We start from the raw sequence: 16,892 nt of genomic DNA, 5'->3' as shown, positions 1-16,892 counted from the left end.
CACAGATACCTGATGCTGCTGTGTGTATGTGGATGCACAGCGACACAGCGACACAGATACCTGATGCTGCTGTGTGTATGTGGATGCACAGCGACACAGATACCTGATGCTGCTGTGTGTATGTGGATGCGCGGTGCAGACTCACCTCCCCCTCCATGCTGCTGATCCTCACCAGCTCGTTCAGAATCAGCAGGGCTCCGTGGACTCGCTCATCACGATTCATACCTTTCTCTTTGGCAAGACTTTCATCAAAGCCCTTCTCGGCTTCCTCAAAGGTTTGCTACAAACCATCAAAAGCAGATATTACTCAGTGCTGTCAACTAGTTTAATGTCAAGTTACACTTTACAGGGATGGAAATGAGACTCCTATTGCACAGCAGTTTTACCCATACCAGGTTTTACTACGAGCTTGATTAGCCACAATGTATAGGCAACAAGTTTGGGTTTCATAGTAAAGCCAGGAATGGATCAAAAATGCTATGCAGTGGGAGTCTTATTTCACATCCCCTGCTTTATGTTTGATTTTAAGGAATTTAAGATCTACTCTGATGTGTGCACACATTAGTAGTCAATATTCTAATGATATCTACCCCATTAAAAGCACAGCCTTACCTTGTACCACTGAGGCTTCTGCATCTCTTTGGTCTCCCTCTGGGTGGTGAGGATCAGGCTGGCCCTCAGAGCAGATACAGCTCCTTCTCGAATAGCCTGCTTGGGATCCCACACGGCGTAGAAGATGTTGTCAAAGAAAGGCTGCACTTGTTGAAAGAAGAAGGTGGGCGCGCTGACTGCCAGCTCCCGCAACACCAGCACCTGAGGGCAAGAAAACAGTGTCAGAGCCAGACACACAAAGGAAAGGGGCAAAATATCAGAGGGCCATTCTGCAACACCTGAGTCCCTGCTGCGGCTAAAAATGCAAATAGCTCGAACCCGAATTCATTTTTAAAAACAGGAACCATTAGCATCTTTGCCGACATAGACCGAGAGAGTATTCTGACTCGATCAAAGACATGCTAGAAGTAAAGACCTGTGGAATATAATGCCGCAGTCTCTTGCCTTTTTGTAAAGCGCTTTGAAATGCCGCATGAGAAAGCAGCATGGAATGGAAAGAGGATCACAAGGCAGGCTAAGCCAATAGCGCCCCCCCCACCCCCCGTGCTTACTGCTGCATGTCTCCTCCCTTCGTTCCTGTCAGCTCCCAGCCACTCCAGGGCCCGTTTCACTTCAAACTCCACGTATTCAGCGGTGAACGTGTCCCCAGCCATCGACAGGCGGCCCATGGCTTTCGATGCCATCTCCATGACGACCGGGTCGCTGGACGGAAGCAGGTTGCGAAGGTAGTTTGCAAATCTACTGATGCGTGTGGCATTTCCACCTTCAACTCCAATGAGGCTGACTGCAAAACAAACAGGCGGAAATATAAAACAAACACACTATTGTAAAAATGTCTTAGCTCAGGTTGCCTCCAAACAAACAGTGGTGGGAACTGTGGTATGTACTGCAATTTTAATGTTGCTGTTTGAAGTAAAAATATATTCTTCCTTAATGTAATGGCTTGGGGATGGGACTGTTTTAATTAGTGCTGGTTGATGATACGCAGAATTCCATTGATATTTACTGTACTTTATATCAATTCCGATTTTCATTGGTTGAATTCAATTGGGTGTGTTACGGTTGGTGGAATGGAGAGGGGAGCCTGTAGGCATCGCTGGAATGGGCACAGGAGTTGAAATGAAAGTGCTTGATGTACTTACCAATAGCTAGAATGCCCCCTTTTTTCTCATTCACATCTGAGCTAGACACAAGCTCAAAGATGTGATGGTTGAGTTCGTCATAGAACTGGGTCGCTTCTTCCTGGCTCAGCTTCAGAGAACAAACAACAAGTTAACTAAGTTACTAATAGCTTTATTCCAGAATGCATGATTGTCTGCAGCTATAGATAATTCATTAGCAAGCATTTCCCAGCATGTCAGCCAATCACAGGGCTCACAGTGTTACATCAATGGATAAAAAGATCTTGGCACATCACAGGCAGGGAGCCGATTAGTATTAGATTTGTGAAGAGCACTGTCAACTGTACAAAAATAAAGCTGGTAATTAGACACTGAACAGCTGACAAGAGGCTATGCAAGCATATTCATATTGTTCTAATTGTCTCTTATTAAATTGCAAGTCCTCTCTTTATTATTATTATTTATTTCTTAGCAGATGCCTTATCCAGGGTGACTTACAAGATACCACATTATTTTTTTTTACATACAATTACCCATTTATACAGGTGGGTTTTTACTGGAGCAATCTAGGTAAAATACCTTGCTCAAGGGTACAGTAGCAGTGTCCCCCACCTGGGATTGAACCCACGACCCTCCGGTCAAGAGTCCAGAGCCCTAACCACTACTCCACACTGCTGCCCCTCTCTGCACTTGACAAGTCACCACTAAGACTTTGTTCAATCATGAAGGCACTGATCGTTCAGATGTCTGCTTAAAATCCGACCATGTTTGCGTTTAATAAATAAAAAAGGATTGTGAAGAAACGATAGCCCTGCTCTCCACTGGCCTGCTAACGTTTCATAAGAGCAGTCTCTTTGTCTGCCTCCACTTGGCTGGTTTGAAGCTCCACCCGGACGGTCTGCTGCCCCCCATACCTCACGCAGCTCAGTGGTGACATAGTGCTGCAGGTCCTTGGCAGCCTTGGCCCGCGTCTCCTCGCTGCGATTCTTCAGGCCGCTCACAAACTGCTGAAGGACAGATGTGTTGCCCGACATGATGGCAGCAGCAGCAGCAGATCACAATCTCCCTGGGAAACGAGATCAACAGAGAAAGCTCAGTTAGGGTCTGACACGATATTTTTATATTAAGGTCAGGTCTGGCCCGCAGTGTTGGTGGCTCAGTTGGTTGCACTCTTCTTCCAGGGCTACCTAATGTTACCTGTAAATCTATGTTTAAGCTTCCTTAATCTTATTTTAGTTGAGGATAAATGTCCTGAAGACATTTTGCATGATGAAAAATGAAAATGTATTATGTGCAGGGAATGGGGCTCCATTCCCTGTTGCTAACTGAATGCTTGACTCAGTTCTGGTCCCTCCCTTCAGCAAGGCAGCCTCATGCCCTGAATATGTGCGCCCACTCATAACAAACGCGCCTCCCCTCGCCAATAAAGACCATCTTTCTATTTGGTCTCCATTATTGAATACATTATACTATATCCAAAAACACTATATCTGACATCACAAGCACATGTACATTCCAAAGTTTAAACATTATAACACAAAAGTTCATCAGAATCCTCTATGCACCGCCACAAACCCCCCTAAGACGCAAATGCCAAATCAGCCTGGTTGTACTAAGAAGGTTACAATGCTTGCTGTGTTTTGCTCATAGTATTAGAGCAGGTGCTCCAAATTGTAAAAACGTGCAAATACATACAAACGCGTGTTTTATCTGTTCACTTACAATGACAGACACTGACAAGTCACAACAGTCTTGACTTTATCAATTTCAATATGAACTGCAGACCTTTTAAACAGTAGCCCGATTGAAAATCGACCAATGTGAAATGCGGTCTTCGAATACCCTATAAGCCACAAAATGTCAACAAACAATAGCAACTGTAGCAAGCAATAATATAAACTATGAACATTTTTCGTTGATCAGATTAAACGCAATAAACATTTGAAAAAACTCTATAAAGACACAAATAATATTATCTCTACCAAATGCCCACCTCCGTGTGTCATGCCTCGGATACAAACACAGACATAGCGGGTGTACACGCTTTGTGTTACAACACCGGCACAGTCATCAGTGTAAATGCGATTAACAGAAAACACTTACACTTTCTAACTGCTGTTTATTTAAATCCCATTAAGATGTATTCGTTTTCCATTACAGATAGGAAGCGTCCCTTCCCTGCTCCGCAGAACAAGCTAAAAGTGCACCCTAACTATTTCGAACCAAATATTAGGAATAGTGACATTATAACCTGGCGAGACTAGAAACCAATGAGCGACCTAGAGTGGGGGAGTGGAATGCCTATTGACCAACGGGTTTGCAGTATTTAATAAAAAGGCGGGTTTACGGCAGAAAAGTGGGCGGGATGTTGGTGATTGACTGTGAATGCAGCCTATCAACTCAAAGGTTGATTGGAAGGGGGTCCAGTAAACAGATAAATGTTCGGTGAAGGCGGTGTTTTCACTGGGATCTTTTAAGTTTGGTTGAGAGGTAGTTACTGTCAATTGATTTAGGAAAGGTTTTTTTTTTTTTTTAGGATTTTAAAATGTAATGGTAATAATACTCCTCTTCGTGGAGTTTTGAGAAAGCGTCTATCTGTTTTCATTATTCCTTGCTAGAAAGCAAGCCGGTATTATTTCTTTCAGGGTTTCAGTCGGACAGCATTTGAAGATACACAGGGGCGTGACACTATGGCGCTGTCCGGGTGGAGAGCTTCTCATAACATCTTGAGTGTGGACACGTCGTAGAGAGGACACAAGGTAGCGGATATCTGAAGAGATGGTGGGATTCTGGCGTTTAAATTAAACCAGGATAGCATACGAACAGGTAAGAGTGAGGCGTCTACTATGATAATACTGTTCTTAAAATAATCTGTTTTGTTAATTCTATTAATAATCCACTTTATTGTTGAGACAAAACCAGTGACTTACATCAGATAAAGTTAATATGGTTAGGGTTTAAAAGGCTAGTGGTATTTAAACTTTGGGGCAGTTCGTTTTTGTGGGTGTTATTAAGGTTTCTGCGATGACATTGAGTGGCTATGTTAATAGCAACACGTACGAGAGTTACATATAGTATTAAAAGTGAAAGTGTCTTTATATAAAAAGAGGATGTTCTCTGTTGCCCTGCAGAACCAACTTAAAAGATTTATAGTCAAACTTATTTCAAATTACAATTCATTATTAGAACCAAAACTGACTAATCTGATTACGTTTTTATTGATTTATTTGTCCTTGGGTACCCGCAATTTTGATTTCAGCCAGTTTGAACGTAGACTAACATATTTCAAATTCAAACAGAAGCTTGGACCGTTCCGGTTACTGGAGTTTGAAAACCACTGATTTTAAGTCAGGTACTTTCCAACTCCATAAACACGTGACTTTGGTTAGCACTAAGTGGGAACCTTTCCTTGTGTCGACCAAATGACACACAGCTGCTTGAAAGACGAACGGAGTCAACTTACTGGAACTTTGTTTAATAATCTTCTTGGTTTTTGTATTTCAGGATCTCGCTCGAATTACTGTTTTTGAGCAGAGGATTGATTGTCTGAAGCCTTCTGCCATTAAAAGGTAGAGCGATGGAGGAGGAGCAGAAAGATAATGCCATCAATGGATCCCAAGCTTTCGTGGAGGTGAAACAGAATGGATTTGGAAATGCAACAGATTCACTCATCAATGGTTGCGACCGGAATCACATTGAGAAAAATGCCCAGGAGACAATCAACGTGAAGCATAAGTGTGCAGCCTATGTTCTGGCCCTGAGACCGTGGAGTTTTAGTGCTTCTCTGACTCCTGTAGCTCTGGGCAGCGCGCTGGCGTATAAATCGGAAGGGACCATCAGTATTTTGATATTGCTGGTGTGTGCTGTGGCAGTGTTGGTGGTCCACGGAGCTGGGAATTTGGTCAACACTTACTATGACTTCTCCAAAGGGATTGACCACAAGAAGAGTGATGACAGGACGCTGGTGGACCAGATACTGGAGCCACAAGATGTGGTCATGTTTGGAGCCCTGCTTTACTCCCTGGGGTGTTTGTGTGCAACTTGCTTGTATTTTTTGTCCACTTTGAAACTAGAGCATCTTGCTCTCATTTACTTTGGGGGCCTCTCAAGTTCCTTCCTTTATACTGGAGGTGAGTAACGACTGCTCAGTAAATCACTATGAACGACATTTATCAGTGCCTGACCTTTCTGATTTCCACTATGCTGCCCCGCCCCGCCCCGCCCCGCCCCGCCCCCTCCCTGCCCTTTTGAAGTTCTTGAATGCTGCTTGCTTCAGTGGTGCTGTTCATTTTCAGTTTTTTGATAGATCTTTTCATCAAGCTGATTTTTAACCCTTCTTCTCTTGCTTTACACAGGCATCGGGTTTAAATACGTGGCTCTGGGCGATGTGGTCATCCTGATCACCTTTGGACCGCTGGCTGTCATGTTTGCCCACGCAGTTCAAGTCGGCTATCTGTCTGTTTTGCCACTGGTCTACGCCATTCCCCTGGCCCTGAACACTGAAGCTATCTTGCATAGCAACAACACGAGAGACATGGATTCAGACAAACAGGCTGGAATAGTCACCCTGGCTATTCTCATTGGACCTACACTGTCTTACGTGCTGTACAACCTTTTGCTGTTTGTCCCCTATATTTTGTTCTCCATTCTCGCAACGCGGTATACGATTAGCATGGCGTTGCCTCTCCTCACTGTGCCCATGGCTTTTCCCCTGGAAAAACAGTTCAGGAGTCGGTGCTACACCAAGATTCCTCAGAAGACTGCAAAGCTCAACCTGTTAATGGGGCTGTTTTATGTGTTCGGTATTATATTAGCTGCACCAGGCAGTCTGCCCAGGCTGTAATTTCAAGAAGATGTGTTAATTGTAACTAAGAATCATTTGATATGTATTTATGTAATTTAAACTCTTGGCTTTGATAACAAATACGGGTTTAATATATTTTTAGGTTTCTGTTAATAGCAAAAACAAAAATTATTTTGTTGAGAACTGCCAAGGCTTAAACTCAGCTTATTTTATAATTGAAAGCTTTTGTATGGTCTATGTGAAAAAAAATATTTATTATTTTGACTCTAGTTTCATAAAACTGGTATACAGTTAGAAAAAAAATATTTGAATACTGATTTTTGACCCTAGGCAATAAAGCATTTGTATGTGTTTTAATATACTGTACTGTTGCACAGTCGCTGCAATTACATGTTTCGCTTAATATATTCTGAACAAAACAAAACTGTACTACAATTCAGTATTTAGTTACTGTCAAACAACTGTTTCATACACATCCATCACATGTGTCCTGCTTCAATTATCATTGAAAAATTCACCCAAACTAAGTAATGCGTGATCTGCACCTGTCATTTGCAATTGTATTTTCCATTTTTGTGTATGTGTGGGCCTTGTCATACGATTTGTACAAAACAAATACTATTGCAAGTCAGAAGTTCCATTGTTATCTGTTCATTGTACACTCTCTGATTTTCTGTTCAATTAAAATAAAAAAAGTAATTATTAAGGCATACATTTGGGATCACAAGGAGTTCTATTTAACTTTGTTTAAAACATTCATTTCAGTTTTGCTATTTAGACTTTAGTACATGTTTCTCCCTACCATTCTTTCTTGGGTTGAGGGTTCAGTAGTTATTCCTGTGAAAGGTACAACCATTCCAAAGCCTGTAAGGTAACTTGACAAATAGAATGAATTTTCTTAACATCCATGCCCTACACAATCACTGTAACTCTCAGCAGAGAGACTGGTTTACAGAATGCAGCTGTACCGTTTTCTCAGATTAAAAAGCAAGAGCTGAAGCTATTGTTAAATCCAACATCTGCTGCAGCAGTGGGAGACGGCAATTGTATTAGACTGGACAAAAAGTTACACCACTTTTCAAGCTTGTTTTACTTTTTTTTTTAAAAAACAGCTCTTTATGACCTGCAAGCAATTTAGCAACCAAGTTCAGATGGCTGGCAAGGTTTACAGACACAATAAAATCTGGGGTTTGCTGAGAAGCAAGCCTGCTCTGTGGTATCCAATGCTGCTGCTCAACATTAATGGGTTATTTCATAGGGTCAGCTGTTTCCATAATTAGTAAGTCTGGAGCACCTTTAATTGGCAGGGATCACGCTCTGGAGCTTGTGTTTGGCGATCCAGTTTTTATAGGCAGGCCAACAACACACTTTTGTGGAGGAAAGACAGCGGCTTTAAAGAACACTTTGGAGATTAAATCATTACAACTATAAATAGATGTCAGGTGTGTAAGTAAGGCGTGAACTTAACATAGTGTAATACATTATTTTCCACTTGCATGACTAAGATTGGGTTTAGACTGAGCGCTCTTCAGCTCAGTTTTCCACAAAAAAACCCTGAATTCGCACAAGAAACGAACGATGTAATTGCAAGGAGCGCAAGCGGGTAAGCAAGCAGCTATTTTTGTATTCCGTGGTCTTGCTGTAGACCAATTTAATTGTAGACCTCGGCTGTTTTAAGTAAATGTTGCTTGCTATTTTAATTTAAAAGGCAGATCTACATTTTAAGTCGCTTGCAACCATAATCTATAAAGAAGAATCGGCTTTCGATGCTATTTTAAAGGTTACAACATTACAGCGCGGTTGAAACACCACAACCACTCCTGACCTCCTAACACCCAGCCTGCTCTCTGTACCAGACACTGTGTCCCTTTCAGCTTAAATGATATCACGGTACATGATCAGAGGAGTGTCCTGTAAGAAAGCACAGGAGACTTGCATGTGTTGTGAACTAACATGGAGCAGGAGGCAGCGGTATAGCTGTGTATATATTCTGAGATGCTTGAAGTAATGGAAATAAACTATATTTTTGGTTAATTCATGATAATATTCAGTGTAGATCGTAGATTTGCTGTGTGTCACATGGAGTGATTGCAGCTGGACTGTTTTGAATGAGTTTGAACTACATACGTGGAATTGTCAGGTATTTTCTTTTTTACATATCTGCAATATGTGGTAGAATATTTATCATATATATATATATATATATATATATATATATATATATATATATATATGTGTGTGTGTGTGTGTGTGTGTGTGTGTGTGTGTTAGAGAGCGACTTTATTAATGCAATGCTAACTAATGCTTTAAAAATGTATTTTCTTCCACTTCAGTACAGTACTAGAGCCTTAGTTTCCTAAAATATACACCAGATGGCGCTCCTGTACTACACACCGTCGTGTGCAATTTATCGATCGGACACAAGTACAGTATCTGCGTGACATTGCACCGTAGAGACTCTTGGGAGCTGTAGGCTTATGGTTTCCAATCGTTCGCAATAGGAGTTAGTCCTACATTATCCAGAATGCATTGGGGCCAGGAAGCGAAAGCAAGAGAGTATGTTATGAAAATTAAAAAGACGCTCAATGGATTTGATGTGAGGACTGCAGCATAAGGTAAGTTTGCACCTGCCTTCAATACTCTATTCTGCTCGTTATAAATACGTTACACACATGCGGTGGGTGACAGATTAGTGATCAACGAGGCATTTTGAAGTTTTCTGTTTTTATTTTACAACGAACTGCACCACCAGGACGGTTTGTTTTTCCATGTATCTGTCTTTAGTTTATACAGTACAGTACTTCGCCTTCCATTCAATACACGCCAATTTTAAAAGCGTTTCTATACGGTTACGCCTTTTTTTAAATGTGCTAAATTAACACGACAGTACAGCAAATGCACTATATCCCATATTGGAATTTTGTTTTTAAAAATGGCGGTAAGCATTATAACTTTTTTTACAGTGGTGCATTTTGATCGTCACTCGGGGATGGTCTGGAAAGGATTACGGGGGGGGGGGTGTTGGGGGCGACAAGGTGGGGATAAATAATGGTATTGAGAAGGCGTTAATTCACCAGTTCGATTGAACAAATAGGTTTTTTTTTTTAATTGTTTCAATTTGAATGTCAAATTCGAGTTAGAATTTGAACTAGAATGACCCCTTTCACGAAATGCAAATCAAACCAATGTTTCTGTGTAATGTATTTAAGCCTGTACGTTTGGCATTATTTTCATTGCTGTGCCATACCGTAGCAACAGCAACAGGTTTGTTCACCTGAATCTAACGCGCGCCACCTTAGAACCAGTTTGTACACAATGTAGCTTTCACAGTATTTAAAATGGGAAGCCATCAAATTACTTTCAAAATTGTATTCATATTGAATAATAAATTATGGCTGGATTAATAATGCATTACGGTACAGTTTTACGATACAAATTCTTATTGTAGACTAGCTTCGTCAATTACAACTTCAAATACACTTGAAGAAGTCACCTTCTATTGCATATTGCGTCATATTTGGACAGAAACGTTTTATTCAACACCATGACACTAAGAAATGCTATGGACAATGCAGGAATACAACTGACACATTGCTTGTTTCCATTAAACTGTTGAATATTTGCCCCATTCAGGTTAGTCTTCAGCAGCTTTCTCCATATAGCTTCAAGGAGACAGCTCCTTCAAGATAAGGTGGTTTAGGAATGATTTCAGCCCCTCTGCATATTGCGTTCCTCAGATCACCAGACAGAGTGGCTACTGACTTCTTCATCATTTATAATATTAGTTTATTTTCAACTCATGGCGTGTCTGCTAGTTTCTTAAATTTGCATCGAGCTGATATTGTTGACATGGCTGCCTTTTGGTTTGCAAACACAGTAACAATAAATCATTTTTTTTTCATCCCTGACCAATAAAAAAGGCAGCCGTATTAATGTTGCAAATCTGACTCTTTCTTTTGTACCAGTGATTTTAAAATAAAAGCGATATGATTACTGACAGAAATGGGGCACTGTAAGAATTGACACGTCTCTTTGGTTTTAGAGTGCTGTGAGAAACATTCTTAAAAAAAAACGTAATTGAAAAATAAAATGAACAAGATATAGCAGTCACGGATATTTATTGTACCCGTTAAGTGATAGCATGGCCAATGCAACGTTGCAATAAAATGAGAAGAAAATAATACCTGTGACACATTAATTTAATAAATCATTATTAATTAATAATACAGCAAGTTTGACACTTGCCAGTTGCAAAGCCGGCAGCTGTATCTGTTTCTTTGCTGGGAGGTGAAATTAGAGATGGTTGTTATGAAACAAAGAAAGGTACCTGACAACACGCCAACATCTTACTAGGATCAGATTAAGAAGGGGGGGGCAGGTTAACCTCTAAAGACATCCTAGAAAGTGCATGGTCGACGGGTTTGTAAAGAGGATTATGTCCGTTCCTTTCCAGGCGAAACGCATGACTCCCGCCTCCGAACACAAAGACACTGTACTGTTATATAAAGACAACAGTCTGTTTTAGTCTGATCAGAAAGTATTTCTCTAGTTGTTGCCACAAGCTGTCTATAAGAAGTTAATCTCATTGTTTACTGTACACGGGCTGCCCTTTACTGTCGGTACAGTATAAGGTCTAGGTAAAATAAAGTTTTGTAATTGGATTACTTCCAATCCTTTTTGGCATTCTTTTTATTTCTTTGAGTGTGTTCAATCAGATTGTCTTCTTTCTTTCTTTTCAACAAAAGCTTGAACTTACTCCTCCTTATACTGTACCAGTAGATTAAATCTCTATAAATTGTACATTTAAAAAAAGGTTGCTTTATAAGCCCTTGTTTCTAAGATAAAGTGCAGTTGCAGAAAGCTAACTGTTTGGACCGAAGGGTTACACAGGCAGGAGCAGGTCTGAACTTCATTGGGAAATGTAAAACAACAGCATGCTTGAGTGAACTTTGAAAACCTGTATATCAGTAAACCAAGTCACCAAGAAAAACTGAACTGGATTGACAGTAATAGAGCTACACAGTGGCAACTCCGACTGGCCGATATTAACCTTGAAGCCCAACATGTTAGACGTATTAAAGGACGGAAGCGTTTAAGCCAGTTGTGGAAACTGATATCGCTGCCCAGATACCAGAAGCTGATGAGCACTGGAGGTGATCTTTCAAAACGTCCTCCCCCTCCTGCGTTGAGATTCTGATTGCTTTGCCCGTTGTGTAAAGACTGGTAACAGCATGAACTGTGAATCGCCTTTGCAGTCAGTCACCCCGCTCCCTTCCCCCTTTAGTTGGTTTCTTGAAAGGGTGGAGCTGAATTCTTTCTTCAACACAGATTGATGTGGCGCTTGCTTTAAATGGCAATATCAGTTTTACACTTGCCAAAAAAATATTGTGGCTTAAGCTGGCTGTGGAGATTTAATAGGGACTGTGTCAGTTGCTATGCCTGTTCTAAAGAGCAAACGTCTTAACTGTAGACTAAAGGATTGATTTGGATACTTTAGAGTAGCTGTCATTTGTTGTTAGCTCTTTATGTATAAACACAGAAGCAGGTTCTGGATGGCATAGATACTGTAGTGTATTTAATCCACACAAATCCAGACGCTTAATGAGGAGCAATATCCTGGAAGAAATCATTTCATTGTCCTGGAGTTGCGGACAGCATCCGGTTTGATCAGCTTCGCTCCCTGTCTTGAACACAGCGCTGAATGCCTGTGTCTTCAAAAGAAAAGTTCTGGCTTGAGAGAAGTGTGCAGTGTTGAAACAAGTGCTTGATATCCTGTGCAGTGCAGTACAGACAGTTGCGTAAATCCTTTCTACTTTTTTTTTTTTATACCTGCTTAACCAATGACTCTGATGCTAAATGAAAGGGGTGATAAATGTCCTTGAATTCCCCCGACAGGCAGGAAAGCTGTGGAATTTGTAAGCATTGCTTTTCAGAGAAGGATTCTGTGTGCGTGTTGAACACTTTGTTTGCCCTTCTGCTATTGCTTCTGCTTTGATTGTCACTGTTCTTCGCTGGTGTTTCACAAGAACAAACATTCTCAGTTGAAGATCTTTCTCAATCCCGGTTCTCACAGTGATACTGAAAGTCTACAGAGGGACAATGGAATGGGGATATTCTTTGCATTGTGTGTTTTGAGAATGTCTTAATCTGGACCTTTCATGCAAATCAGTTGTGTTTTTTTTTTCTTTTTGGTATTTAAATGTGGTGTTTATGACACTATGGCGGTCTATGTGAAACACAAAGCATACTCACAAGTTAAAATCCTTGTGAATATTACAGTGTCAAATGTGGGAACTGCAGATGGGAACCGAATAATACAAGGTAAAGCAACGATCAGTCCATGTGTCAATGATGTGTGTCTAATTTCATTTTAAAGCAATCCGAACTCCATTTATTTGTGGCAAACCACAGAGTTCCCAAAGCAATATAAATTAACAAAGAGGATTGTTCTCAATTGAGAATCTACAGTGCCCTTGTATTTGGGGGGACAGCACACATACATCCCTTTCCACATTCCCCAATCCTTGCTTTGTCATTGGTTGCTAGTACTGTGAATGACAGATGTGGGTAAGGGGTAGGGGGGTACGTTTCTGAATGTGCCTGTGTGTGTGCAGCACTTGTGCTGGACTGCAGGTGCTCCTCCCCTACCCCCCGCCCCCTCCTCCCCCTGCCTGTACTCTTTCATGACAGATTGTCCTCCCCTCTACAGCGAGTGTCACAGGAGAGGAAGGATGAGCAGTGCTGTGTGACTGGGGCTGGTAGTGATGGAAATAGCAACAAGCAGAAACTGCCTGTGTTAAACAGGACTCTCTCTCTCTCTCTCTCCGCCCCTCTCTCTCTCTCTCTCTCTCTCTCTCTCTCTGCCTCCTGCACTGGTAATCCTTACTCTGATGACAAAAAAGGACAATGGAATAGCGTGGGCCCAGGTTTCATTTCTCCTAGGCAGAGTGCTGTAGCATCTTTATATACAGCAGTAGTTTCTTTTTTTTTGTTTTGTTTAATGGGATACTGTGCTCTTGCTTTACCTTCCAATCGGACACAGCTATATGTCAAGAGCCTGTCTGCCTTCTATAGAAAGTAAGGGCAGTCAATTACATCTGTTGGACTTTGGCGCATTTCCAGTATACTGTGTGTGTGTTTTTATTTTTTTATTTTATTTTTTTACTGTACCGTTCCACCCCTGATGTTGGATCTGGCTTTCTTTTTGAGGATTTCAGTGGAGAAGCTGTGAGCTGCAGATCGTTCTTCTCCTAGGGATTCCAGACGGTAACCGTTAATTCCATATTCTAGCTACAGCATGTCCTGCAATGTAATGACAGCACCTGCATTGGCTGTCAAACCTGCAGCTTCTGGGTCGTGGCGGTTCTACAGTACGGTACAGGATGCATGGCTTGAAATGTATATTTGTATGTAGGCTTTGTTCTGGGGTGCGGATTCAGGCTTTGAGATCTGTGCTTTTTTAGGAGTAAATAGCCTTGGATGCTGATGGGAATAAAATCTTAAATATTCTTAATATTGTAAAATTATAAATATTCTCACAACCCTGGGCTGTTCTTTTCTATCCCTTTTAGACAGTGTAGAGTTTTAATCATCTTAAACGTCAATTAACATATCCTGGCAATTTATATAGCAGTGGGTTGCAAGGGAATGGTTAATGAAAAGTATTTCAGCACTGTATGGTCTATACATAGCAACACAGTGTAGCATGCCTGCAGAACAATGCATTCTTCCAAGTGAAGGGTAAGCGATACAATTCAACGGCAGTGTTCAAGGAATGCGGGAGTGCTTTAAAAATATTCTGTAGGTAAAATGATTTGTTTACAAAAGAGAATCACGTAGCCTGCTCACAATAAAACCGAATATTACAAATCGTGTAGCTACCTCCTTATTTATGAAGCGCTTTCAGATGCTATGATGGCTTCTCATGCTATGAGCTGATTTTGATCTCTTTTTTTTTTTTTGTTAACTGTGAATCAGTCACCAGCACCAAACTATTTAAACTGTGAATTAAATACTGAAATCAAGTGCAAGCCCGATGACAATGTAAGTTTATTACAAAAAAAAATTGTTTAAGATATAAGGCCCTTTCTTTGTCATGCATCAGGGTTTTAAAAAAAAAAAAAAAAAAAAAAAAAAAATACACTGGCCAATAAACCCAGGATGGACTCTGATAGAAATGGTTGTAATTGGAATGTATGTCACTGCACTGTGATATTGGTGCTGTCTGGGGTGCATTGTGCTTACAGTACTGTATTGATCAAAGGGTGTATTTAAAGGGTATTTGCTTCCTAGTGCCATCTGCTTGCAGCTGGCACCTGGCAGTGAAAAAGAATTGGATTAACCCTTTGCAATCTCGTATCCTGGTTTCACACCACATTCATCTGAAAAGGTACAAGCATTATGGGAGATTGTCAAGGTGCCAAACCCAGAGCGTGTGTATCTAATCACGGCTGACCATCTCTGAATCTGATAATAGCAGACGATCGGGTATTTAAATAGACCAGCTGCTTCTTTAAATACACCAGCTGCATCCTTACCGAGGGACACTATTGTGAACAGCTAATATTAATGGGGCAGATTAAAGCACCGAGGGGTGGGTGGGTGGGATCACTTCTGTATTTTCGTGCACAGGATGGAGTAATCATACAGCATGTGGAAGTCTGTGTGAGTAATCCTGTCCAATCCTGGACAGTGTGCATGTTCGCATGGCGTGCTCTACAGTAACCTTGACACTGCTGGCTGTGCCAAAAGGTAGTATTACAAAAACGCAATCCAACTTAATCTTTAATCTTTAAAAGATATGTCTAGTTCAAGTAAGCTTCACTACATGCTGTGTTTTGAGTGGGCTAATTTTGCTCCCTGCCAATGACCAACCTTGCATCCAGTGATCCTACTGTACATGTGGCCCCTCACAGCAAAACAGACAAAAACTTGTTCAGCTTTTATAAAGCATTCTTTGGTGGGAGATTTTCTTACAGAACGGTACAGTTTTGTAATTTGAGTTATTTTAAATTTGTTTATTTTTTTATAAAGTTACATAGTGCTCATTTTAGTCTGCCAAGTTAATGATTAATCATATTCAAAAAGCACCCTGAAATTCAAGTCCATTCAGGTTGTCTTTCTTAAAAGAAACCAAACTGTTTGCTTAAAAGGGAACTGAAAGCAACAGAATTGCAGTCGTTCAGGAGAGAGTTAATGGTGAGACTAAACAGCTGCCAAAGGCATGGAGAGTGCCATTGACACCACCTTCACCTAGGCCAGACTGCCACAGCAAGTGGCTGCACTACAGCTGTCCTTCACAGGACTTGCACTGCAGTGGATCCTATTGGCTGCGATGAAGACCCTCTGCCACCTAGCGTGCCAAATACCGGAGGATATAATCAGTAAAAGTGACGTCCGGACAGCATTTGAGGATAGCGGTTGGATGGATTACCCCTTTCTAAAACACTGTTGTATAAAAGGGTTCAGTAGCTGCAAACTTGATGAATCAGATTTGGGGTCAATTCCTGTTTTTCAATTCCATTTCTCATTCCTTTTTAAAATCAATTCCAAATTCCAATTCCCATTCCCTTTTAATCCAACGCATCATATATCAGAATTGCAATCCGCAGTATTCCGGTTAAAATGAGCTTCTCGCAGTGGCTATAAATTTATTTAAATTGCAGTCACAGTTCGTCACTTAAATTGGCTTCAGATGAAAGCAGTTGAACAATCAACACTTCTTGTGTCTCTAAAATATATAAATTCCAATTTCTTCGAAGGAATTGGAAATGGAACTGGAATTGAAAACCAGGAATCGACCCGAACGCTGATCTGAACGGCTTTATAAGACAGTCCAAGAATTTCTTAAAAACAGGAATAGGGCCCATTTATTGCATAGGTTTGGATGACTATAACTTGGCTGTGCTTGATTTGGTAACGTTACCAAAAACATCTGCTGCACATTGCTAAGCTGTTTACGTATTGCAATTTATCAAAGTTATTAATAAGCCCATATTATTTCCAAGATGTAAGCTGAATATACAGTACAGTGCTAGCACAGCCTTAGGCTTCACAGGAGACAATGCATTCACTAGAGATCTATTTCCCAGGCTGGTTTAAGCTCGCTCTCTTTCTCTCTTAGGGCTGACTGAGAATTTTGGTCAGTGTTCATAACTCACTGAGCAGCCAGGACTTTGCTGTTGCTGTCTATAAAGAACATTAAAAACTCGCCAGTAGTTCTTGTGATTGCCCCCCTTGTTCTTGTTACTCCAGTGTCTTTTTGGGAATACGGTCGCCAGGTGTTGCTCAGTTTAAGGTGCTGGTTTTACTGCATTTTCAACAATGTCACTTGAAGTGAATCACCTGCCACTTCA

At 40.9% G+C, this 16,892-nt stretch overlaps 3 protein-coding genes across 8 annotated transcripts in view; 2 read left to right on the top strand and 1 right to left on the bottom strand.

Moving 5' to 3' along the window:
- The window catches only part of LOC117425566 (serine/threonine-protein kinase mTOR), a 79,866-nt gene extending 75,891 nt beyond the window's left edge, over positions 1–3,975 (bottom strand). The window contains exons 1-6 of one of the 2 annotated variants that reach the window (XM_058993150.1): positions 3,837–3,975; positions 2,648–2,799; positions 1,755–1,863; positions 1,164–1,396; positions 613–813; positions 146–280 (exon numbers count right to left, since the gene is read on the bottom strand). In XM_058993150.1, the coding sequence (XP_058849133.1) occupies positions 146–280; positions 613–813; positions 1,164–1,396; positions 1,755–1,863; positions 2,648–2,767 (798 nt within the window). In that variant the 5' untranslated portion in view covers positions 2,768–2,799; positions 3,837–3,975. The other variant, XM_058993151.1, reaches the window with a different exon arrangement.
- A 222-nt stretch (positions 3,976–4,197) lies between these two features.
- Positions 4,198–7,249, top strand: LOC117425487 (ubiA prenyltransferase domain-containing protein 1). The gene is made up of 3 exons (XM_034042448.3): positions 4,198–4,559; positions 5,238–5,863; positions 6,089–7,249. Exons 2-3 carry the CDS (start codon positions 5,311–5,313, stop codon positions 6,574–6,576), a joined length of 1,041 nt encoding a protein of 346 aa, XP_033898339.2. The 5' UTR covers positions 4,198–4,559; positions 5,238–5,310; the 3' UTR covers positions 6,577–7,249.
- Positions 7,250–7,902: 653 nt separating this feature from the next.
- Positions 7,903–16,892, top strand: part of LOC117425411 (E3 ubiquitin-protein ligase MIB2) — a 52,640-nt gene continuing 43,650 nt past the window's right edge. The window contains exon 1 of one of the 5 annotated variants that reach the window (XM_058993146.1): positions 7,903–7,979. The gene's annotated coding sequence lies outside the window, so the exon portion shown is untranslated. Of the gene's footprint in view, positions 7,980–9,013; positions 9,153–13,264; positions 13,804–16,892 lie in introns of those variants that run through there. The other 4 variants (XM_034904393.2, XM_058993148.1, XM_058993147.1 and 1 more) reach the window with 4 other exon arrangements.

Source organism: Acipenser ruthenus, chromosome 20 (assembly GCF_902713425.1).
Source record: "Acipenser ruthenus chromosome 20, fAciRut3.2 maternal haplotype, whole genome shotgun sequence".
NCBI classification, from domain to species: domain Eukaryota; kingdom Metazoa; phylum Chordata; class Actinopteri; order Acipenseriformes; family Acipenseridae; genus Acipenser; species Acipenser ruthenus.
This window is presented reverse-complemented; position numbering and strand designations above follow the sequence as displayed.

What these genes read in the sequence shown, in the direction of transcription:
- LOC117425487 (XM_034042448.3), top strand. Translation starts at nt 5,311, where the DNA reads ATGGAGGAGGAGCAGAAAGATAATGCCATCAATGGATCCCAAGCTTTC. An exon ending in TTCCTTCCTTTATACTGGAG is followed by an intron (nt 5,864 to 6,088) that starts GTGAGTAACGAC and finishes TGCTTTACACAG; the next exon opens with GCATCGGGTTTAAATACGTG.